This window comes from Solanum dulcamara, chromosome 2 (assembly GCF_947179165.1).
Source record: "Solanum dulcamara chromosome 2, daSolDulc1.2, whole genome shotgun sequence".
Lineage (NCBI taxonomy): Eukaryota > Viridiplantae > Streptophyta > Magnoliopsida > Solanales > Solanaceae > Solanum > Solanum dulcamara.
The window spans coordinates 4,008,908-4,035,818 of NC_077238.1; the positions used below are offsets into that span (position 1 = coordinate 4,008,908).

The 26,911-nt window shown below is 32.4% G+C and overlaps 1 protein-coding gene across 2 annotated transcripts; it reads right to left on the bottom strand.

Moving 5' to 3' along the window:
• Positions 1-38: 38 nt before the first annotated feature.
• Positions 39-14,361, bottom strand: LOC129880021 (choline/ethanolaminephosphotransferase 1). 2 transcript variants are annotated; one of them, XM_055953829.1, is made up of 20 exons: positions 14,257-14,361; positions 12,724-12,914; positions 11,755-11,764; positions 11,611-11,661; positions 9,776-9,853; positions 5,277-5,352; positions 5,116-5,138; positions 4,935-5,035; positions 4,336-4,430; positions 4,099-4,167; positions 3,709-3,778; positions 3,290-3,353; positions 3,169-3,209; positions 3,012-3,096; positions 2,642-2,704; positions 1,419-1,477; positions 1,274-1,326; positions 905-977; positions 506-550; positions 39-401 (listed from the first exon to the last, which is right to left on the bottom strand). In XM_055953829.1, the coding sequence occupies exons 2-19, from the start codon at positions 12,858-12,860 to the stop codon at positions 529-531; spliced, it is 1,170 nt and encodes a 389-aa protein (XP_055809804.1). In that variant the 5' UTR covers positions 12,861-12,914; positions 14,257-14,361; the 3' UTR covers positions 39-401; positions 506-528. The 2 variants fall into 2 exon arrangements, with proteins under 2 accessions (XP_055809804.1, XP_055809803.1); XM_055953828.1 differs by lacking the exons at positions 12,724-12,914; positions 14,257-14,361 and having other exon boundaries at positions 11,755-11,859.
• Positions 14,362-26,911: the final 12,550 nt, after the last annotated feature.

A 26,911-nucleotide genomic window follows, 5' to 3' on the forward strand; every position in this document is an offset into this window, starting at 1 on the left:
GATTTCAGTTTTTTTTAAAAAGCAACTAATCAAAGAAATAGAGAGGGGAGAAGAAGGGAGATATATACTCCTTCCAAGTATCAACAAATCTAAATCAATTCAAATACAATAACCAGCAATTCTTCAAGACAGAGAGATAAATGTTGTCAAAACATGACACCATTAGTAAGGTCAACTCATCCAAAAATCCTAGACAAACATCTTAGTCAACTAAAATCGAAACGGAAAATTCAAAAAGAAATTCGTTTAAGCTATTTGAAAATGAAGGCCAGTTCAAACAATAATGCTCTCAGCCCGTGAAAAGTCAGAGAGGCACTCGTTGAACCCCAAACGTCCTGGTTCAGGAATCGACTTGGTAAGGAAAGTCGAACTTCAATCACAGGTAGTTCCCAGGTTGAAAGCTAGAAACAAGAACATCAAGAAAATCACAACTGTGTCATACACTCATTGAAGGAAAATATACCCTCGAGTTCATCAAGAACGAGAAAAAATGTTAAAGGTGTACCAAAAATTAGAGCATAAAATGGCTCAAGCTTCTTTCCTTGTTATCCTGTCATTCAAAAGTGAGAAGAATTAGGAATCAATTGTTTACAGTATGTAAGTATATCAGCATGAGCCAGAAATGGATAACTAGTGAATAAGGCGTTCAATACATTGTTGACATGAAACGTTTCATATGCTCGATAAAGTAGAGAGATGAGAATCTTCATATTTACTCTACACCAGAAATGTTAATAAAGGAAGCTGGATACTGAAATGGTTCTTGGATCTTTGTAACAAACTTCAAGGTTGATTTTGGTTTTAGTGGTAGACTGGGAACTCTCTACTCTAGATATTGCACTGAAATCAAATAATATATAGTTGGGCGCGGGGTACAATAAGAATCAAGAACAATAATTCTCACCTGAAACAGTATATCCCGAGAGCTGATGTGATTTCATGAACAACAGATGTGGCAAAATGCAGATAGAGTGATACTGAAAAAGATGGGAAGAAATAATAATAATCAGCCAATAATTGATAAGAGTTTTTTTTTTTAAAAAAACCAAGATAAAGACACTTGATCGGAGATTTCTTGATCAAAAGTAGAACATGGAGCAGACAGTATTAAATCATCAGCTCTAATGATTGGCTGATCTATCAATTTGTTCTTCTCTTCCTTGATCGACAAAAAAGCATGTTTGCAGATCCAGCTAAACTTATAACTTCTCCAAATATAGCTCAACGAAACAGCATATCATTTCCATCTGAATCGCTAAAGCAGATGTAATACCTGAGAATGCAGTGTAAGCGAGAAGAACCCAGAACTCATCAACCATAGGAACTCTGCAAAGAAGAGATTCTCATGAGCTTACAGAAATACAAGAATTCCCAGAAAAGAATATTACCTTGAACGAATGAGACTGGTTTCAACTTACCCATCATTAAGTCTGGCAGTGAGCGCATTTGCAACGGCAAAAGGTAGACAAAGCAGAGACTGCAAACATAAAGTTACATTTCAAAAGCACTGAAACCGCACTACTCAAAGCATCATCTATTTACTTGTCTTCTTCTTTCAATAAATTGTACTCTACCATACCATCTCATTCAATATTCAATGGAGAGATTATCCACAACAATGGAACAACACAGATTCTCTGTCAAGACTAACTCGGAGGATCCAGTTCTCCAACTGATACATTTAAGTGTGTCAATTGAAGAAATATAGATGGTTTTACACGTTTTTTTCAGAATGCTCTGAGGCAGCTGAAATTTTTGCCTGTGTATTACTCCACACAAAGCATTGAAGCTTCATTGTTTCTCAAAAGAGCGCATTTAACTCTCCCACTGATGGAATTAATTAGATTTTACGTAAAATCTCCAAGTTTCCAGGTGACCATCACAATCAATTGGTTAGTCCCACAACTAAACTTGAACTGCATATAAGCCCTCCAGAGCACCTTCAACATCACCTATCAACTCATCCCCCAAGGACCTCACATCACTTCTGCCCCTAACTATTCGGCTAATATCACTGCTGCTCCTAATCATTGACTACAAATTGGGATGAAAGCTTTCCAGAGCTGAGATTAAGGTGATGGGAGGCATGTTGTTAGGGGTTGAGAGTTGAATGCAGAAAGTGCATGAATGCAAGCTCACAAGGTCTGATTTTTTTTTTTGGTTTCTTTTTGTTTTTCAGGAGAACGAGAGGGCGAGAGCAGCTTAGGTATTTCAAAGACCAAAAGGTTGATGTAACCGAGCAAAACTTAAAACCTGATGTAACAGAATGCAAGACTTCAATGAGGATTGCACCTACACAGCACATGGGACTCGGTAGACCCAATTGCCAAATCCTTGACAAAGCCCATTGGAATAACTTCCAATGGACTATCGATGATTCATTACTTGAAGGAGCCACCAGAATGTGTGTGATGGGGGCCAAAATATCTGTTTTTTTGCATGGCAAAATACATCTTCTCTTTGATAAAGAATAGGAGTTATTAATCGAGGATATATATGTCAGAGTCGATGGCTGAAATCGTAATTCATAGATATCAACTTAAAGAAAAGAAGGATTAGTTTAAACCAGATAACTTCTAGACAGTTGGCCAATCTAAAGACCGTATAAAATTAATTTAGCACATCAGAAAAAGCAGCATACCATGCACATATTTGTTTTCAGACCCTTGGGTTCATCACACAGGTGAGCCAAAATCATCCTTCCCTGAAGAAAAAAACCTTACTTAGAAAAAATTTAAGATGAACTTCAAATAGATTTTGAGCATGGCATTGGTTTAAGTAGCAAGAGATGAGAGTCAACAATGCCGCTAAAGATATGCAACTACTCATTTGTGCATGTATCTTCAGGAAGCAACTCATATTCAATAATTGAGATGACAAAACATCTAAGAGAGCAGAAAATGTCGGTATACAGAAATTATCAGTTTTCTGGATATCTCATTTTAGAATAGGTTGCACAGCAAGAAAATGTAAAAATGCATAAAACCAAGGGCAAGAAAGAGATCAATTACCACAAGAAATCCGAATGCAAGCCCAGTTCCAACTACCACAAGATGAGGATAGTTCTTCATTAAATCAGATGGAGATAAATAGTCCCTGCATAACAGCCAATATTAAATACCATGATATGGTCCCAAAAATAATTAGTATTCTGAAAGTGAGAAATACCACAGAAGTACTCCTCCCAGTAGCACAACAAATGGGTAAAGCTGTCAACAAGAGAAGAGAAATTTTTCAAAGATGACTATAATCACCAAATCACATATTATAATCTAAGAAAAGCATTTACCATGGCCAGTGCCCGCGGCATACTTCCTTTTGTTGCCTGAACAACCTTATGAACATTGTTAATACTGCCAAAAAGAATTGACGTTATACTCTTCAACTGGTCTTAAATGTTACAGCAGACTAAAGTACTATAATAGCTAAAATCCAGAATCTTTAGATGATGAATATGGAAGAAGTAGTCGATGCTTTCACCAGAAAGGTGAAACGGCGCAGAATAAAGTTTAACAATCCAAAGAGATGCAATACTACAGTGCTAATGATGGACATAGCCAAGATCTGTAAAAATGATGGATGTTGCCTATTGCTAATAAGCCATTTACCATGATCTGATAAAGAAAACACGTCTATTTCAAGCCCATTATCAGAAAAAATTATGGGAGAAAAAGGAAGAGATCCATCGAAAAATGAAAAATTACTCACTTGCAATAGACTGTTGGAATAACAGCAAAAGCTACCATCAGCAACAAAACGGCTCTATCGGTCAGAATTTCTGAAGTCAGAGGATAATAGGAATAAGAATAATAAGAAACAGTAAAATCAACTTTGGAACTGACAGGAAACATAGTCAATATCCATAAATAATATGTATAGATAGGCTCATGGAAGCAACAATCATCTGAAAGCAGGTATAGAGGCACAGAGCTCACAAAGTTAATATAAACTATATAACTACACAAAAATCATATCAGATAAAGTACCTTCTATCAATACTCAGCACTTCATTATACATAGAGAGAGAGAGAGACAGAGAGAGGGTTGGGGAGAAACTTAAAAGCTGAAAAACAAAAGGACACTTTATGTAAGCCTCACCGTTTAGAAAAGGAACCCAACTCACGAGTGGCATAGACTTCCCAAACGGTTGAGCCCACCACTCAGACCCTGAATCATGAAGTGTCAAGCTGTTAATAAAGAAAACTGGTAGAATGTGCCCTAAACAATAGGCTGGGGTAGCCAGGAATGAGGAAGGACATCAGAAGGGATGTCCTATTGGGAAGTTTCACATGTATCTCAAAAGGAGGTGGGGCGAGAAAGAAAAACTAAGCTTACCCACAAGAGCTGTAAAGAAATGGCTGAGATATATCAACATGAGACCCTCTGTCGGTCCATTTACTACCGGAAGAACTAGTGTGTTGGTGAAATAGCTGCAAAAGGGAGCAAAATCCAAAAACAAGATTTAATCAAGATACTTAAAAATCTCATAAAAACTAGGATGAAACATTGATCCAGATATCTATCTCATAAAGGTTTTTTCCCCTGATAACCAAGAGATCAGTTGTTTCCGGCTTTGAAACTCGGGAGCAAATGGGCCCCCCCTCTACCCTTATACACTTAAATACAAGACTTGATTGACCAGCTAGCATTCGAACTTGTGATGTGCACCTCGCCACCAACAACATATCTCGTGTTGTATTACCTTCGCCATTGCACCAAAATCCCAGGGCAATTCTCTCCTATATAGTTTAATCAAATTATCTTCTAAATCCATGTATCTTGTAGAAGTGTTGAATTCATTACTATTCAAATAGCTATGGCAACTGGTGCACGGCATTTGATTTATATTTCCTCTTACTAATCCGCCCTTCTAATATTCTAAGCCAAGATATCCAAAAACTAAATATACTGAAGAGTTGCATCGAAACACCTACCTTTCCCAAGTAGCAAAGTAGAAAGGAACAGCGGATATAACCCAGAACCAGAAAGCATCCCGTCCACACATAGCAGAGCTCCCAAAAGCCAAGGCTTCGAACTGTTCATATTAAACACAAAATCTGTAAGTCACAAGTCTTTCTAGGGAAAGAAAAAGGAATATTAGAAAACAGTACATACTGCACATGCAAGCGCATCACATCCTGCAAATTGTGAAAGCCAAGACATCTGATTAGAATCATAGCAAGAAATTTAATCAGAATCACAGCAGTTCTCACACACGCAACTTAGAGAGAGAATAACATAAAAATATATAAATGAAAAAGGAGAGGAACAATCACCATGATCGAAAAGCTCTCCTAGTGGACTAGAGGAATTTGTTCGTCTTGCTTGTTTACCATCAACAGCATCAAAGGTCTACATCCATTAAGAATCCAACCAAACAATACAATCAAAAACGAACTCCAACAGAAGAAAAAACCAATAGATCTCATTACTAAAGCCATTCCAAAAAAAGATTATGAAATGTAAAGTTTTATGAAATAGCTTTTACTAACAAAGGGCAGCACTAAAGATGAATCTAAAGTCAGAGATAACAATATTTTGGTCCATCCAACAGTTCCCCAATACTACGCACAAACTTAGTGGTAAGTTGCTCCGACATGAGCTCAATGCTGCATAGTTCAAAGGCCATACTATATGCAAAAATAATGGAAACCTAACTAATAAACTGAACAGTTACATCTGTAAGTTTTATCTTCTGCCACCATCTCAGTAACAAGTGAATAGATTGACCTTGAACCAAAAACACTTAATAACTCTTGCTACAGAACAAGCTCGCATCTTATCTTTGTAACCTTTTCTCCATAAAAAATTTCTCAAGCCAAACTCAAAGGACAACTCCCCTATGTGAACCCTGTTTCCAGTGAAATTCCAGTCGTCCGAAATGATATAATCTATCAGTTAGAAATCTGTGGATATTCATTTGAAAGTTTGCCTCTTGTAATTACTGTTCCATTTTTAGAATTTAATGTAATCTCAGTTCAATTTTATCATTTCCCTATAAACTTTTTACACTACAGAATGGAGTTAATATAATAAGGTTCATGTTTTCCCCGAGTTGAACAAATTAATTCAATCCTGAACATACTTACGAGGCCTAAACTTATTAGAGTTCTTTCGCAGATGTGAATTAGGGATTGGGACTTTCAAGATCTCAGATTTTTTAAGACAGTAGCACAAAGGAGGCTGACAAAACAAAAGATCACAGAGTGCAGACTTAATTTCTATTTTACACATTAATTGCAAGAAAAATACTTACATTCTGACGAGAACTAAACACAATGGGACAGGCCATTGTGGTCATCAGAATTCATCTGCAAAGATCTACGTTGAATTCTTATACCTAATTTTCAGGCTCATGATGATAGAACTGCTTAGTAGTTACATCAAGAGCATTGACTCTTTTATTTTCAATATTTACCTAGGTATGCTGTCTAAATATTCAAAGAATAGGGTATAGAGAACAATCACTGCATCAAAAGCGATTACTCTCATCAGTGCATCAAAAGCGAATACTCTCATCAGTGCATCAAAGTCGAATACTCTTAGGGACCTCTAACAAATACAAACCACACACGATGACAGTTATGCAGAGAAACCATATGGCTCAACTCCAAAGTTTCCCTTTTTTGCGTGTGTGATTAAAGGTAAAATTCCTATGTTACATGGATCCTTCTTTACCTTGTTGTAACTATGTCGAATGAGTGTGAAATGGGTAAGCTACGATTCTTCAAAATAACAGGAAAATTAACATAAAAATGTTATAACCATGTCAAATAATTCAACATACCAATATAGGATAAATGTGCATTCCAAAGTCATGTAACATAGTCAAAATCACATGACATACAGATTAAAATTGTCCCTCAAATGCAAGTACAAATAACCAATAGAAAAGTACACTCATAAGAGAGCATTCTATATGTGGTAATGAAACAAGTGATCCCCAGATACAAGTTTATCTAAAGTGTCACTTCTAGACCAACACAGGATGTGGTAATTGGATCATGCACATGCTAAGGAAAAAATAAGGGAAAACTAAAAGATTGAATCATGCCCTCAGAAACTTACTTCTTGTAGCCTATGTTTCCCACCCGTCCAAAGTCAAAAATGTTGAAGAGTACATCTAGTGACGCCTGTTATCCTCTATGTTCACCAATTTAAAATACACTAAACACAGTTCCATGTATAAATTAAACTGTAACGACCCGTTAGGTCGTTTTGAGCACTAAAACTATTTTGACTATTCCCCTAAAATCTTCAATGAAAATTTGAGCTATCCGTTTAACTATGGTTATTTAGTTGAAGGGTATTATTTTAAATAATTAATTTATGTGGTGATTTAAATTTTTATAATTTATTTCTTATGGAAGACAATAGTTTTTTTAAAAATTAAAAAAATGGGTCATACCCACTACTCCTTAAAGTCCATATATATAGGTTAGATAAAATAGGAGTAGTTACTTTATAACCTATACTTGAGGGAAAAAAATACAAAGACCAAAACGGCTAGCTGCAGAGCGTGGATCAGAGAATTTTTCTTGGTGTGCTTCAGGTAAGAATCTGTATATACTTTTTTATATATAAGAACAAAGGACATTATTGTTCAGATGTAGGGTGGAAGATTGAAAAAAGAAAAGGAATAAAAGAAAGAAAATAGTGGTCATTCTGGTGTTCGAAAGAAGAAAAAAGGGAAAATTGAAGGGAAATTTGCTGCCATCACGTGGGTAGTATACTTGGGAATTGGGGGTAGTATATTATGGATAACTATGGCAATCATTGGGCAATGATTATGGCCAATTTTGGGTGGATCTTTGTATAAGATGGAAGCATTTACTTTTAAGTTACTCCTGAAATTTGTTTTCGTAGTGCACACTGGTTTTGTAACCAGTTAGTTCCGCCCTAAATTATTTTCTTTTAAGTATCATATTACGATTCAAGTTTTGACATATTGATTTATGTAATTAAATAGTAGGTGTATTGTATTATATAAATATTATTAGAATCATGTTGTTTGGAGAATTGGGACTTAACCCTAGGCTTGAAATTTAGTAAACATGGGACTTGGTATATTAATTGGCATCAAGATTAGGAACTTGATTATAGATTTTGATGATCGTTTGGGGTCTAGGCTAGATGTGTAGTAATATGGGTGTTTATAGATTCATTTACTTATGAATAATGCATATTTGGTAGATTGGGAACGTTCTGAAGCTTTGCGAAAAGGAAAGGCAAAATCTTGAGAATTTGTGACACGTGTTCGGCATTCGAGGTATGTTAAGACTTTCAGACTTCGTAGAAGGATGTTTTTTCTAATTAAAGATTAAAAATTGAAATAATAACGGGTAAGGGCGAAAGATGGGGGTCTCATGCCAATGGTGTAACGGACATTGGTACGAATACCGGTGTTATAAAGGGAAAGTTTATTACTATAGAATGAAGAATTGTAATTCGAGAATGCCAAAGTATATGGGCATTAGCTGATGTATTATTTATTTGGCACCTTTCGTATGATAGTTGAGGTGATTATATGTCAGAATGATATTCGATTTATTGAGATGCATCATCATCCCCTATGTTGTTGAAATTATATTGTGCACATGCATTGACATGGGATTGAGTATGAATAAAGGTCTGACACATGAAAATCGTTCGTGAGAGAGCATTTTATGGTTATAAGTTGGGCACGTGGAGATCGTCCGTGCTGGGGATGGTTTGATTTTATGATAGTGCGTTGAAATCGTCTGCAAAGACACGTGGATATCGTCCGTGTCGGTATATGGACCTCGTGAGTCCCCCATGGGTCACAAACTCTCGAAGTATATTCCTATAAGTATTGTGTATATACGGTTGTGAGAATACTTGGTATTTGAGGCATATCATCTCATGGGGTTGCATTGCATCTCATTATCTTCTTCATTTTTACTTGATTATGTGTTAAATATTTTGTGATATTTGATTACCCCTATTTTGGTGAGACTTGACTGATAAGTATAATGTAGAATTATAAGATTTGAGAATGAATTTTATATATACTCTTGTCACTACTTCTTCGTTGTCGGTCAATGAGACATATTGAGTACACGTAGATTCGTACTCATACTACACTTGTTGCACTCTTTTGTGGTGCAGATTCGATTCCGAATACGAGCGCATCTCATAAAGCCTTTTGATTCCGAGCTTCGGTTACCTTGGAGTTGTGGTGAGCTGCTTGGTTGTTCCGCGACCCACACCTCCCTCTATCTCTTATTTATTCTATTGTTTTAGTATTCAGACAGGATATTTATTACGTCTAGGCTGGTCAGTTTAGTTTCATATTTGCATCCTAGTTTAGAAGCTCTTGTATTTATGACACCAAATCTTTGGTGATATTTTTAGCTTTCCACATTTCATACTTATGAAAGACTTAACATATGGATATCCTGTTTGTCGCTTATTCTTTACTTTATATATTTAATTAAATTGATAAATTGTTTGGGTTGGCTCACCTATCGGTTGGGAACATAGGTTCCATCACGACTTCTGAAATTGGGTCGTGACCATTCTTTTAAATAATTAATTTAAACGGATAGCTCAAATTGTCATTTAAGATTTTAGGGGAAGAGTCAACATAGTTTTAGTGCTCAAAACAACCTAACGGGTCATTAGGTCAACATGAAACTCAAAAAGTGCATACCTGGTTAAAATAATCATGACCGTGACACACATATCAACTATCAAAACATTACTGCTACAAGAAAAAATTGAGAAGATTAGGATGGTGGCTAAGACAGCAAACCTGATAAAGGAAGAGAAGCAATCCATGCGCAAAATTAACCCATCTTGGAGGAGGTGAATCCAACAGTGGAGAATAAATCTGGGGAGAAAAATTATCCAGTAAGAGAAGTAGAATATGCAATCAAAAAACTTTAAAAAAGTAAAACCACAAACTTTTAAATGTTGCACTGTCACGGATGTGCCTGTGGATTATCCTGTGAGCACAATTAGAATCCCGACATATTTAGTGACAGAGAGTCTATTATGCAGTTAAAGAAAGGGGTGGAGGAGGCAAGTAAGTTCCTTCCTATGGGCAGTAGCTTGCTTGCTGATGTGAGGTATAATGTAGTGAGAAAGGAGCAGTAAGAAGAGAGAAGAGATGCAGTAGTAAAGGTTGAGAAGTATGGGGAAACACAACCTCCTGAAAGGTCGAGAGGGAAGAACAACACCCTTCATGAAGCTATAGTAGATTCAACAAAAGGGAGAAACAACAAGCAGTCTGCACTGTTTCTGAATCAACTGCTCAATCAGAAATGTTTGATAGGGTGCTGCTATCCAGTGCAGGGAAAAATGAAACTGCTCTTCGGGAAATCTTGCAGGCTATATCAAGGCAAAATGCATTAGAGAATGGCCCTTCTAAGGGTTCTAATGGTAAGAAGTTACAAGGAAAGAAAAAACGGGGTAAAAGAGATGTAGTAGGATCTCCCAAGCTTTGTATAACTGGGATGATTTTCCACAACCTAGTTTCCGACCAGCAGAAAGGGTTTAGGAAACAGGGAGGCGGTTAGCTAATTATGCTGAGAGCTTCAAAGTTCCTTTTGAGTTCAATGCTATAGCGCAAAAGTGGGAAACAGTTAAACTCGAGGATCTTAAGATCAATAAGCCTTGATGAGACTGTGGTGGTGAATAATCCAAGAGATGTTTCTCTGAATCTTATCAGAAGGTATAATCCAGATGTTTTCATACAGGAGACTGTAAATGGTGCTAATAATGCCCTATTATTTATCTCACAATTCTGCGAGGCTCTTTTTCACTACTCATCCTTGTTTGATATGCTTGAAGCTATTATTCCCCCAGAAGTGCACGAGAGAATGCTGGTTCAAAAGAATATACTTGGTCGGGAGGCGATGAATGTCATCGCGTGCGAAGGTGCTGAGAGAATGAAAAGCCAGAAACATACAAGCGGTGGCAAGTATGAATTATAAAGGCTCGTTTTCGGCAGCTTCCTTTGTATGAGGAGATCATGAGAATGACAACAGAACGATTCAAGGTGGGACAGACTCATGAGTTATATCATCAGGAAAGCTAGAAAAAAGCTTTCTGCAATAATATATAAGGATGCAGCACGTATAACAAATTGAATAACACCATTTCCTAATCCTTGTCAACATTGTTAATCCATTCCTCTTTTAGAGTAAAAAGAGAAGGAAAAAAAAGACTAGTGTCCGAGGAGCATATCCAGTGGAAAGGCATGATCTGCTGACAATCCAACTCACCTCCATATCATAAATTTTAGATACTAAAATCTAAATCCTTTGGAAGCCTATACTCATGTATTATGACATATTGACTAGTAATTAGGAAATTCAGCATCAATCTTTAATTCTGATCTAACTGTATAAAACTTCACACGCTTTCTAATCAAGACACAAAGATACAGTCTGTTTTACTGGACCTAAAGCAAACTTTCAGCAGCTATTCTGTAGCAGCAGATATAAACTGAAAATTCAAAACAATAAGCAGGAAAAACCAAAGCAGAGGCCGAAGAAAATATCCCCTTCCCCTAGGAAAAGTAACAAAAAGCCATCTATTATAAAGACAATGGATACATGTTCTCGAGAGACAAGTCCAACTCACATATCCGAGCAGCGCAGATGTGACCAAGAACAAAAATCCTGTAAGTGTAATCTGCAACGGAAGTTATATATCAGACCTCGCGGAGAATGCATTAATGACAAAAATAATGTTGCAACAAAGAACTTAGTTTACAGTGGGACATACCATATTCGGTCTGGGAAACATATACAGAACATGCACACCAAAAAGAAAAATTGTCAGTTGACTCCGGAAACAGAAAAAAAGATACAGCATGATAACCAGGCTAAAGCCATTATCAATTAATTGTTAAAACAGGTAACAAATTCATGTTAGATATTTATTCTGGCACCTGATGAGTATACACTCGGTACATGTGTGTGTGTGTATGTGTACGTAAGTATGTATGAAACTGAATCAAAGCCGATTGTAACGTCTCAGAAGGAAATGGTTTGTGCTTTCCAAGTACTCCCAAAGTTGTCATAACAAATTGTTCATTTATTTTTTTATTGTCATTATCGTTATCGTTATCGTAATCGTCATCATTAAGGATGCTGTATGAGTGGCAAAATTTTTGTCTCAGTACGAAGATCCTGAAAGCTTTTTTTATTTCCTTTCGATAACCATGATCCTGAAAGTTGTTTTTATTGACATCAGCATTATAGAATACAGCTTTCTGTATATTCAAAGAAAAACGAGAAAAAAAAATTCCTTGGATCCATATCCCTCAATCAACATTCAACACACAATACTTCTGTTACATTTCAATTCTGAGATCTGCTCTTCTATCCTAGGGTATTCAAGCAATTCACATTACGAGTGGAAGTCTGTTAGACTCCCCATAGACAAAATTCATCCTGAAAAATCTCATGTATCTCCTCTTTCCACGTTACCATATCTTCTAAATTCCTAATAGAAACGAGTTCTTTATTCTCTCTTTTCCCCTAAGAGGTCATAAAAGAAGCTCTGGTACTCCAATTTGCCAAATGAATTGACAGCAAGATTCTATGAGGTCATTAAGGAAGTAAATAATGAATACCACTATACAAGATACATCACTACACAAACACTAGAAATTTGAACACCCGTAATTTGCAGACATGCACAAATTGTCAAGAAAAAAAATATCATCAGAAAATTTAGATAAAAACTTACGGCATCCAAAGGGGGAAGAAATTGACACAGCGACTCCAAAAGGGCTGCAACACATACTTAGCAACATAGGAGTGATCCACACCACTGTATTTGTACCTATGAAGGGCTTGCACTCCATGTGCCCCTATGTAACCCATCCTTCCTTTACCTCCTCTTGCTCCCTCTGAAATCACCTATAAACCAATTGGAATCTGCACAAAAACAATTGGGTTAAAAGTCTCTAAAACCAATACCAAAGTTAACAGAAACACAATTGATAGGGACTACGACAAGCATATGACAAATTGTATGACAAGCATAAATGCATAGAAGCTATCAATATCATCAAAGGAGGCGCAGCCTCTCGGTCACTGAATCTACTGCTGACTTGCTTCCTGCTCAATGGTAAAATAAATTTTGAGCATAGCACCAAAGAGATTTGAGTACAAGTTGTGCGCAAACACCAACCGAGCTAGCTAGCTATCCCACAAAATGACAGTAGTGAAACTGGAGTATCCTCAAGAATAACAGAATTCAGATTTGACTTGTAGTAAAGGTGCCCAAATGCAAAATTTCATTTTATCCCCAAGGCACCATGCTTTCTATATCTTGAAATGATTTTTTAACATTCCTCAAACAAGTTGTTTCCGAATATTTCTTTTGTTAAGTGGTGAAATTTGTAGCATCTCATAATCTGTTAACGGAATTTACCTTAAAAAACTACTCTATTAATGGAATTAAACATTTCAGTTTTTTTATGAAAAGAGCAAATGATGATTTGGGGACAGTTCTCAAAGAGATCTCACAACTGTAAACAAGAGCAGTTAGGATGTGCAGAGATATATTCTGACTGCCATAGAACACATATAGGCCAAATTTACATATAGGCGAACATATGAACAAATTTTAAATTTGAACATTCAGTCTGAAAATGAAAGTAGAAACACACATGCCTAGTTGTAGGATAATGACCAACTTTCAGAACCAATACTAAAGTGAACAGAAACAAAACAAAATTTGATGGGGACTCAAAAAACCGGATCTTCAACATTTAATCTGAGAAAAAAAGTACAATTATGAAAAGGGTATGCTTGGAACTGCAAATTAAGACAAATTTTCTAAAACCAATTCCATAGTTAAGAGAGATAAAGAACAAATTTGACAGGGCAATCAAAATGGGAATTTGAACATTGAATTAGAAAGACAAAGTTAGCAACACGAAAAAGGTATGCTCGAAATAGCAAGAACATCAGAACTTTCCCATCACCAATTCCAGAGCAAACAAACTTGATGGGTATGAAAAAAAGATTTTGAACATTGAATCTACAAATTAAGCCCAAATACGAAAAGGGTATGCTTAGAATGTAAGAATATGACAAATTCTCGATAAACAATTGATGGGAAGTATAAAGATGGGTTTTTGAAGATCAAATCTAAGATTCAAAGTAGAAATACCAAAATGGCATCTTTATAATACAAGAATTTGAGAAGAAATAGCCAATTCTTGAAAGAAAAATTGAAACTTTGAGAGATTCTTCAACATCTAAGACTAACCTCTGCGGAAATAGAACGCAGGGGAGTGATCTTTGGAGAAGCAATGAGCAAATACTTTCTGTTTCATAATTTAAAAAAGAAGAATTTTAACAAAAGGAGCAAAAGGAGAGAAAATTGGGGGGGGGGGGGGGGGGGGGGTAGTAAATTGAATTGGATATTTTAAAGCATAATTATTGTTAGATATTTTAAAGCATAATTATTGTTATACCCAAAAAAATGAAACTATTTATTATTGGATATCTCATTATATTCATACCTTTTATTTTTAATTATTTCGCGCATTTGATATCATAAAAATATATAATATACTCTGATGGTATCAAACAGTTTCACTGTAGCACTGTCTCATCCTTCTTATACCATCAGAATATATTATACTCTCATGGTATCAAAGAGGAACAAGGGAAGGGGCATTGGCATGAATACACGCTTAATACCATGAGAGTATATATACTCTGATGGTATAAGAAGGACGAGATAATGTTTCAGCGAAACTGTTTGATATCATCACAGTGTATTAGAGGAGCAATGATGCTAATGTCAGCGCGAAATTAAAAGGAAAAAAGTGGGGTAAGAGTGTAAATAGTTTAGATCATGAGTCTATTAAGGATAAATAGTTTGGTTGGATCCAATTTGGATAAATAGTTTCACAATTAATCTATTAGGTGTAATTTTTCCTATTTTAAATTGAAAATCGGTTGTTTTGTTCTAAGCTGCCATGTGTCAATCAATCCATTAAATAGAAGGATAAATCAGTGTTAAAATATAACGAGAGTGCTATATATAGATCCAAAATATAATAAAGGGTATATTTAAATTATTTTTAATAGTATAAGGATATATTTGGCCCTTTCCTATTTTGTGAGTCGAAGGAAAAAAATATTTGATTGCAAAGAGCTAATTGATGGCTACATGAACTTTGGTTCAAAATTACTTTATATTTTGAATTCATTTTGGTAAAAATCTTGACTCTGACATTAATTGGCATGTTATGTATTTATGTTAAGTATTTCAAATTTTGGGAGGCTGCTCTGTGAATTTTGGTTACAAATTCAGTAGGAAATTTTGTTGGAATGGCATATTTTGTTGGGTTTCTCAAATCTCAAACTTGAAGGACCAAAAGATTATTGACAATTGAGGAGGAAGGGGGAGGGAATTCGCTCGATGTTTAGTATTAGTATTGAAATTCGACTAAATTTAAATTTATATCAAAAAAATTCATATTGAAAATAAAATATCTGATTAAAAATAAATAAATACTTATCACTTCATCATAATTCTCATTGGTGGATGAAAAATTTTAGAACCTAGTATTGGTTCATATGAATTGTGTTAGGGACACAAACATTCACATCAAGAAAAATAAAGGTGAAAGGGTTCAGAAATTCGAATATGCCTTAATTAGGGAATATGAATATTTTACTTAATCAAAAAGAACAAATGCTCTATATAAAATCAACAAAGATTAGGTTGGAGGAAAAAGAACTTTTTTATACTTTATTCTTAATTTAAAAGTATCAGATTTGAGCTCTGAATATGAAATTGTCTTTAGTAAAAAACGTTATATTTCTGAAGCAAGATCTCTCAACACGAATCAAATTAATCGAACCACAAAACACATATTGAAATAGGGATCATCCGTCCCTCTTATATAAAATTCTTTTTTTATTAGTCTATTTTAAAAGGAATAATATAATTTGAAATTACTCTCTTATTTTCTTAATCTTTTAACTTTAATTTAAATTGAAATGGTGAGGGGAATTGAAAAAAAATAATGGTGGGAGGAATACCTAAAGCTTAAAAAAAAAAAAAATGAGCAAGTGTTCCAAGTTCCAACTGGCAACTAATTATTTTTTATATTTTCTGGACCAGTGTCACACATAATATTCTTTGGACAGTCAACCATGCACACAATACTATGCACATTTATTCATGTATTCACAGCTAAACATTTTATCATTATTAATTTAGCTATATTCGATATTTGTATTAAAATCATGATTTATTCAAATTCACGTAAGATCTATTAAATTGTAGTTGCTTGGCAATAGCCAATGAGTGGTAAAAATATACTCTTAAGAACATGCAAAATAATATATACTATCGTGTTTTCTTTTGTTTTTATAGCTTTAAGTGACCAATATGTGTACATGTCAATTGTAAAACATAATTAAACATTTAATGACCTAAGAAACACTTTTCTTCTATCAATCAATTTCATGAGGTCATAGTTATTTATTTATAATTCATGAAAATGTAGCGTTTAAGCTCATTATCAGGAGTTGACAGATTTAATCTTAAATTCTTAGTCAATCATTAATTTTATAAATATTTGATTATACTCAATATATTTCAAATGAAATTCTTACATCACAGTTTCAATAGAATTTCTTGCTGACAGTCAATGGCGTAGTCAAAATTTTCAATTAAAGGTATTAAAATATAAAGTAGTAAACCATGAAGAATGGTGTCAAAATCTAAAGTAGTAACTCGAGCATTATTTTAGGCCTTTTGGTAACAAAAGCTTATTCAACAATGGGCTTTAAAACCTCTTTCAAATTGGGCCATTTTGTGACATCCAGTCTAAAACCCAAATGGATGATATTGGGCTTGCAGCCTAAGAAGTATATGGGCTTTCTAATAACATCATGGGGATACACTATTGAATCTCTTGTATTATGCTATGTAAAATTTTGCTTAAATTCCATAGTGATTCTTCCCAATTACACTATATTTCTATTCTTTAAAAAATTACTCGAAATCTCTTCTTTTTGATTACTTTCGGATGCATCACGTACCTTTTGATACATCACGTAAAGTAATATATCAGACTAATACATCGTGTAAAGTGATATATCTGATGTCCTGATACATCACGTAGACGTCCTGATACATCACGTAAAGTGATATATCCGATCGATACATCGCGTATAGTGATGTATCCGATCGATACATCGCGTACAGTGATGTATTAGATAATGGGAGAGAGTAGAAATTTTTGTAATTTTTTCAAATGGTAGAAAATTTTAGAGAATATGGTAAAATAAGTAGTGTATTTATGTATTTTTTCCTCATGTTATTATAGCGAAAATACAAATAAAACTTAACATAAAAAATCAGTTTCACAAAAAATATGATTATTATAACAAAATGTTATTATAGAGGATAACTGTTTTAGAAATATTTAACGGCAGATGGATTTAAAATGGAGAAAGTTCAAACATATGCATGATAATGATTTTCTATTTAATGTATTAATCATTGAGATAATTATTTCATAAAATAAATCAAACTTTTCATAGTATTTTGAAATGGAAAACACGACATAATTGAGAATCCTGAGATATCTAACATATGATAATTTCATAGCTTCTTAAATATCATTAGTACGTATCTCGACTATTTTATAAGATATTTATATTTTCTTAATTATGAAAAATAATATATCAATAAAATAATTGAAATTGTCACGACTCAAAATGGGTCATGAGTGGCACCCACACTTAACCTCCTAGGTGGGAGAACCAACGATACAAATCTCAACTAATAAATATAACAATAACGCGGAAGCTCAAATAAATACATTTTCCCCAAAACCTGAAAGTCATCACATCAAGGACATCTAAATTCTAAAACTAAGTCTGGAAACATCAAGCACCAAAATGAACAAATAACAAAATGTGTCCAAAAACTAAAGACACTATGCCATAACCGAGAGAATTCATCACGAGCTAGAAGGATAGCTCACCCTGAAATCTGATGATCTTGAGACTGACTAGAGCTGAGGTCGAGTCGAAGTTTGTGGAACACTCGCTGCACTCCACAAATAAAACAAAGAAAGATACAAGTAGGGGTCAGTACAGGATAACATGTATTGAGTAGGTATCATCGGCCGACTCAAAATAGGAATCAATATGCAATAAGTAATAGCGGAAAATCAACCGTAACACTTAACAGGTGGCAACCAACAAGATCAAGATCAAGTGACAACACAATGAACAATTTCATAACCAATCAACAATATTAAGATCACACATGAGGACTCAAGCCTCCATATCACACCCTTTTGGAAAATGAGTTATTAGAGATTGGGTAGTATTAAGTCATTTTAATTTATTTTCCTTTAATATTACCGTGCCGGAAGGTAACACCCGATCCAATTATACTGTGTCGGAACGTGACACCCGATCCAAATGTACCGTGTCGGAATATGACACCCCGATCCAAATATACCGTGTCGGAACGTGACACCCGATCCAAATTAATTTATCATTCTTCATGATTACATTCCCCTTCATTAACAATATTTTATCAAGCCTTCTTTATTTAAGGCACCATTTTTGATAAGGCAAGTTCAAGATTATGGATTTATGGCCTCGGGATTTCAGACCAATCACAACAACATATCAACCATCCAAACCACAATAATTAAATGCGTAATAAACTTCACACATTACTCAATGAATATCAATCACTATTAAGAGTCTATCTATGATATAGAATAAAAACCATAACCTACCTCAATCGAAGAACCGAAGTAAAGCAAGCTAATCCACCAATGTCTTTCCTTTCTTCAATGCCTCAGACCAATTTCAATCTATCAATATATAATATTTATAAGTAAATCAATCCGTAAACACCAATATTATATATATGTTTAACCTAGACTCAATAACTCACCTAATTCTATAAATACGTTCCTAATCTTGATGCCACTTAACATGTCAACTCCTATATTTTCTAAATTTCAAAACTAGGGTTAAATCTCAATTAAATTAAATAATCACTTTAAAACTTGAGTTTTTCGTAATTCTTCTGAACGATCAAAATCTATTCAAATACATAATCTTCATAAAAATACGAATCCAATGACACCCATATAGCTATATTTATTTTCGGATAAAAAATTGGGTCAAAAAGTCATCCTGAGTCATTAAAGTCAAATCTAAAATTTTCTTTCCGATTATATTTACTCATGATAAAATAAACCCACCTGTCAAATTTTAGCTTAAACGGATCGTTATTCGACCTCCAAATCAAGATTTTATGTGAAGAACCCTAGAGTCATATTTTCTTATTTCAGCATTATTTCTCCACCAATATACCCTAAAAATATGTTCATAATCACATAAAAATTTAATGGAAAGGATGAGAATAATTACCTTGACGCTTTGGAATAAAAATCCCTATTTTTCTCTTCTCCTTTATTTTTCTTTTCTCCTTTCTTTTCTTTCTTCCTCCGTATTTTATTTCCCCAGCGTTCTGCTTTGTCTTGGTCGCTGTTCTCTTCATTCATTTTTTTCCTTTCTTTTTGCTCCAACTAATTATGTATAAAAAATTTATAAACCCTATCCTTTTCCTTTAATAATTGATATATAGTATTAATTAAATTAACACTTTAACCCATTAATTTATTTAGTTATTTAAATTCAACCCTCAACTAAATAATCATACTTATTGAATAATCCAAAATATCCATTAAAAATTTACGGAATGAGTCTTTTATGAAATAAAAAGCTCTAGTTCTCAAAACGATCTGATGGGTTGTTACAGAAATGCGTATAGAATTATAAATTGATTTGTTTAAATGCATTTTAACGTGTTAATGCTACCTTTTTGACTAGCTTTTTAACGTGTGGATCACTTTTACAATTATTGAATTAATCAATAGTGAATTTAGTAAAAAGATCTAAAAGCAATGATTTCTCTAGAATTAGTACCTAATCATTACCAAATATTCTGTTTTTTTTCCAATTTTATTTATTAGAAATAACTATTGGATTCGAATTTGATATTTTAAAAGCCATGCATGAGCTAAAAACATGATATTTGTAATGATTATATTACAATACTTTCACGAGTTATTCAAATTATATTTTTGTTAATTATACTTTGTTTTTTGTTTTATACTTTTGGGATTGGTGGTAGACATAAATAAATATAAACACACCCTATATATTATTTTTTTTTATTTTTTTGTGTGTTTATTTTTTTATAGTTTCACCTTTTTTTAAAAGAATTTTGTTTGGCTCCATCACTATATTCCAAAAAAGGTTTCCTTTCTGAAAAGTTATTGTAACTAACGTGGCAAATTTATTTTCTCGTGAATTAATTTTCTACCATCATCCCAAATTAAAAAAAATTAAATAAATAAAATTATTATATTATATTTGTGGTAAATTTGTATCTACCAATAAAGTTGATCTAATCAATTGCAAAGATTCGATAACAATTCCCAAGAACAAATATAAGCCACATATAACTAAAAAGATTTAACACCACACAATTTTTTTTATATTAAAATATGAAAAAGAGCTCCAAGACCACATGATATTCTTTTATTTAAAAAATATGGTATTCTTTATATTTTATTATAAAAAGAAGAATATATATTTTTTGAATTATATCCAGATTTTAGGATATGCATGTTTTTTCTCTCATTTTTTCTGTTTTCCTATTTTAATTGAACTTTTGATCCTTATAATATTCGATTAAGTAAATCAAATATTTAATTATTAAAATATGTTGTTTTAATTCTTTTATATAGAAAATATATGATATTTAGACTTTTGTTTGAAAATTATATTACCCTCAAATAAGAAATAACAATAAAAACTTAACGTACTAATAATTAACTATTTTAGCACTTAAGAAATTATTAAATTTATGTAAATCCATAGTGAAAAGGATGTAAAGTGCACGTATAAAATAATTAAAGATTAAATGTGGCTAATAAAAAATTATAAAAATTAGATTCATAATTTATTTATATTTAAAGGTCTAAAAATGCTAATTTTCCTTTTCTCGTTCTATCAATAGGTCGAATCGTACACATGAGAGCTTGACTTCTATTACCGATAAGAATGAATTATTTTGATGATAAACACCCTCATCTTCAATCCTAAAATTATCGATTTGAATCACCAATGACGCAAAATAAGATAGTAGCCCCGAAAAGAATAAAAAAAACTTCAATTTACTCAAAAAAAGCTACACAAAAATGTTTATCACCAAGAAAATTCTTTACACAATTCTCTTATACCTAAACAGAACATAAGAAAATAGTAAAGTATCTTATATCACATCAAATAGAATATTTGAGCTTTGTTTATGACAAAGTTAAAAACTTTTTCTCATGAAAGAAAAAAGAAGAAGATCCGTTTATCTAACTTTTACTTTATGTTTTTCATCATTTGTTCACTTTCTTTTTAAAAAATAATAATAACTAATTCCGTCAAATTTGAATTTGTTATGGAATATCACGAATATAATAATAATAATAATAATACTTAATAATAAAATAATTAATATACAACAACAACAACGATCCAGTAAAATCCCACAACGTGGGGTCTGAAAAGGGTAAAGTGTACGCATACCTGACTCCTACCAAGGTAGGACGGCAAATAATAACACAACAATTGTTACATGATGAATAAAACTAGCTAGTACATTGTTATAATAGAGTATGGCATCTAAAATATTAACATTAATGACTTTTTTTTTGGTCATGTTAGGTGCTTAATTTGATTATTTTCTTTCATAACAAATGTGAAATATTACCATATCAACAATATCCAGAAAACCTTCAAAGAAGGGTGCCAAGGTAATGAAGTCTCAAGGAACAAATTTTTCTCCATAAAAACTCTACATCTCATGTACTTCCTAGTTAACCCTTGACGTACCTATCTTTTTATAATTAGGAGTGCAAATCGCGCAAGCAAAATAGATAAATGAATTGCAACTCAATGGCTGAAACTCGTGTTAGAAGAGTTTTGAGCGTGAGCTATGTGCTCCTTATTCGTGTTTTAATTCCTATCATTAGTCATTAGTTTCCTATGAATAGCTAATCAAGCAATAAACCTGTGTTTAGGCAGCATAAGTACTATGATTATTCATCACACGAAATGAACATCTGATTGCCAAATTAAACATGAAATGATGAAAGTGAATGATGCATGCTTGCACTTTTGGGGGTACTTAGGTTTATAAGAAAACAACAAAAATGTGAAACCTTAATGTGTCATGATGAGATGATTGAGATTTATCCATTTAAAAAAAATAAATGAATTTGAACCTCTGAAAATGAAATAAAATCTTATAACACCGTTAAAAAAATAAGTCTTATAATACATAAATTTAAATTTAACCAATTTTTAATAAGAATATTATCCACCGGGAAAAACAAATGTGAAAGACAAACTTGGTTGAAAATAAGAAGAAAAAAAGGAACTAAGAGATCATTTGGTGTACGGGATATACATAAATAGTTTTGAGATAAAAAAAATTGTCTAGAGGTAAAATTTTGGTGTCTCGTTTGGTTGGCAAGTTTGGGATAACTTATCCACCATTTATATCATAATGATGGGATAAGTTATCTCATATATATACATGGCGGGATAAGTTATCCACGTTATCCCAAAATAATTAATTCCTAGATAAGTTAGTTTTCAACCAAACGATCCCTTACTTTTGGGCTATAGCTCATGCACACGGGGACAATTTGGTCCTTTTATTGTCTCTTCCTTTTCTTCACATATATAGTCCCACCAAATTACCAAAAAAGCATCTTATCATATAACCCTTTAAGAATAATAAGAATAACACTCAAGAGCCTTTATTTATTTGGTATATATATTCAGTATCTACTGATTTAATTAATTTAGATTCGTATCATTAAAAATAAAGTTAGAAAGTGTAGAAGGTTCAGGTAAACCTCCTTGGCTAGAGGAGAAAATCTTGATAAGCGTTTAAACATTTGTCTATCTCTTTACTTCTTTCATTCAAATTACAAGGGAAAAAAGGTTAAAATTTCCGTCAAGAATATTTTTCCATCACTGCGTGGTCCATAAGGCGCATTAAAGAGAAGTGATTCCATTCACAAGATTCTCCTTATCAGAGCTCTATCGTAAGAGCAGCAGAGATAAAAAATCGTATATTGATCCAATCTAATTCAATAGAGATATTTTATACAAAAATATATTTATATTAAAACTTATTCAATACACATAAATATTAAATCTAGAGCCTAACTATTATTATTTGAAGTCATCGTTTTAAAATTTAAAATTAATAACAAATAAAATTTAATTTCGACCTCTAATAAAAAATAAAAGAATCCACGACTCTATTGAATGAGTCAACATCCAAAAAAGTCACTTTCAATATATATATATTACTAAATCCACATTATTGAACTACTCCTATGCTAGAAGCATATCCACATTATCTGCTGAAAAATCGGATCTGCTAATAAAATATATGATATCATATTGTGCCTGGTCTATACAAACAAATATAATTTATTTATTCAAAACTCACAAACTTATCGTGTGATTAAACGTTTTTAATTTAATTAAGATGCATCATGTTCCTTCTAGTGACAATTTTTTATAGATATATTTCAAAAGTCATATATTTATTTTAAAAAAATATTTGTCAAGGGAATGTTTTCTTATTTGAACCTAATTAAGTTTATTGCCTACCCTACTAAGAAAATCATTATTTTTTTAATTACAATCTCCCATTGAAAATATTTGGTGAATATTTCTACAGATATTATGATTTAAATGGTGAGAAAAGAAAAAAATGTTCAATGGCTATCCTCATATTTCAACGAAAATCTGTTTTCCACCATGCATTTTCTTAGTGAGTTAGTTCAGTGAAAATAGGTTGAAAAAAAAATCATTTTTTGTAGCATAAATTTCACATTAATTCACAATAGGAAAAGGCTTTGTTTCTAATAGTGTTGGTGATTAATAAAGTACAACAAAAATTATATGTAAAATTTTATGTTTAAATTTCAATGTACGTTAAAAATACTAAGTAGGTAATTTCTTTTTTATTTATTCAAATTTTGATGTTTGATATTTATATTAATAAAACATAATTGATATTCTGTAAAATTAATGTGTATAACATTCTTAAGTATCTATTTTGATAAAAAATGACAGATTTTTAAAAAATTAATCCAAAACGTATGAGCTGACTCAAACACAATATATATCTAAACATTCTCATGGCCCTCATGAGAACATGCCAATTGGTAAGGAGTAAACGATAAATCAAATTGCAGTTCAATGAGTCGGATGCCATTAGTTAGTTATTATTATTATTATCTTTTGATTTAATTATTATTTATTATTTTCCTTGCTTCATTATTGTATTGTTAATTATTGCTATTATTTTTTTCTTCATTATTTTCTATATAGCTTCTTTTATGTTATATTTTTTTTTATTAATTTTGATATATTTTATTAAAATCAAAGATTTATCAAAATTAATATCTCTATCTTTATAAGACAGAAATTGGGTTACGTATACAACATCTTCTCAAACCCATTTGTAAGAATATTACATTAGATAGTTATTGCTGCTCAATAATGTAATGTAATGGAGATATTTTGCCTCATGATTTCTAAGGTGCATGCTAAGATTAGTGGTTAATTAAGATATTGTGATTTGCATCATATATTTAATTTAGATAAAATCTTTTTGGTCACATAGTAAATCATTGCACTGTTGACCTGCTTTGTTCCTATTAATTAATTAATAATGTGAAAGAATATAATATTTTTCTCACCTAGAGAAAAAAAGGGAGGAAAGGTCCCTTTTAATTTATTTTTTTAATTAAATAAAAATTAGCGATAAATTCAGAATTTGAGTATTATAGATTTAATTTTCTGGTTCTTACCTCTGAACCCAAAGGCGGATGCAACGTTATAACATTGAGTTCCTTTAAACTCAATATTTTTCACACGATATATTTAAACTCAATATCTTTTAAATTTTTTAATGATATTATATAAATATTCTACACTTGATGTCAAAAATATTAAATTTTGTTTAACTCATAACTTACGTGATACATCCACCGCTATAAAGGAGGGAATAAGGACACGTACATTTTTCGTGTTGTATACTTGTCTATAATTTGGTCATTCATTGATGAATTAAAGTAGCATTTATATTATGTGGTCCAATATTGTACCACTTCGAAATAGTAATGTAAAATTCCATTGGGAACCCTCACCTACCATATTGGGTAAATTAAAAAAATTACAAAGTAGACAAGGAAGTCTAAATAAATAGAAAAAGGGTTAAAGAAATCACATGTATTTAATGGACATCCCAAAAGAGAGAAATAACATTATTATATTTTATTTGAATATATGAGGAAAAGGATCCAAGATGAGGAAGTAATCTAATATTTGTGAATTGTCAATTTTTCATTATGGATATTAATAATATTATTTTATTGCAAGAAATTTAGTAGTACCTTAATCTTTGAAGTTAGAAGAAACTTTAAACATTATACATAACCAATTTAGTATAGACAAAAAGCAATTGGAGAGTTTGAACATTAAACATAAATTAAAATTGAATGACAAATATCTTGTTCCATTTAAACATTAAATTAAAATTGAATAACACATGTCTTGTTCCTTCTAATGTAAGATGTGAAACAAAAACAAAATTCATGATTGAATTAAGTCCAGTGATACTGATGGAAGTTCACCATAACACGTGTGTTTCAATTTTCTACATCTCCTTTCCCTTCTCTATATCCTCATCATGTAAAAGAAAATATTAATATTTTTTGAAAGAAAAAGAGTCAAAAGAAAAAAGAAAAAAACATTTCTTAGTTTGGTACTCCTTAATATCAGCCTGTTGGGATAAGTTTTTTTAAGCTGTTTATAAGCTGAAAATTATTTATTTTAAGGTAAAAAAATAATGAGGTAACCCAACTTAATTTTTTGGCTTATAAATTATTTTCAACTTATAAGCTGTTTTAGATAAGCTAAGTCAAATAAACTCAAATATTTTTTGAGGCTTATTTTAAGTACAAAATGATTTTAAATTAGCTAGCCAAACAGTCAAAAAAACTGAAAACAACTTATACGCAGCTTTTAAGCTAATCCAAACGAGCTCTATATTCAATGCATCATATTGTGTGGTTGTCCATTTAATTGAAGTTACTTTATTTGGTGAACCATGACATTGTCCTTTTGCCCCTTCTCAATAATGAATTCGAGAATGAAAATTCTCACCTACCACAAAATAAGTGCAAACGAATTTAAACTTCAATATGTGATTTGTGTAATTTAGATATGTGATTAAATGTTAATGGAGGCTCGTTTTTGATGTGTTGTGTTATAATTAAGAATGTGCTACTAAGTCTTAAAAGTAAGTTTTATAAAGTGATGGTCATTATATTAACTATATTGTATGAGATAGAGTGTTGTCGGTCAAGAACTCGCACGTTCATAATATGAAAGTAATGGAATTGAGGATGTTGAGATGAATTGTGTCGGCATACAATGATATATATATATATATATATATATATATATATATAGGATTAGAAATGAAGATACTCAATACAAGGTGAGAGTGACCTCTGAGATGGATAATATGGGAAAGGCGAGACTGAGATGGTTCAGCTTATGAAGAGGAGATGCACAAACGTCCTAGTGAGGAGAGGTGAGAGGTTGGCTATAGCGGATATGATGAGAGATAGAGATTGGCCGAAATATTGGGAAGATCAAGGCGATTAGACATGACATGACACATATGTAGCTCACCGACGACATGATTCTATATATGTAGATTTGGAGGTCGATGATTAGGATAAAATGTTATTAGGTAGGTGAAC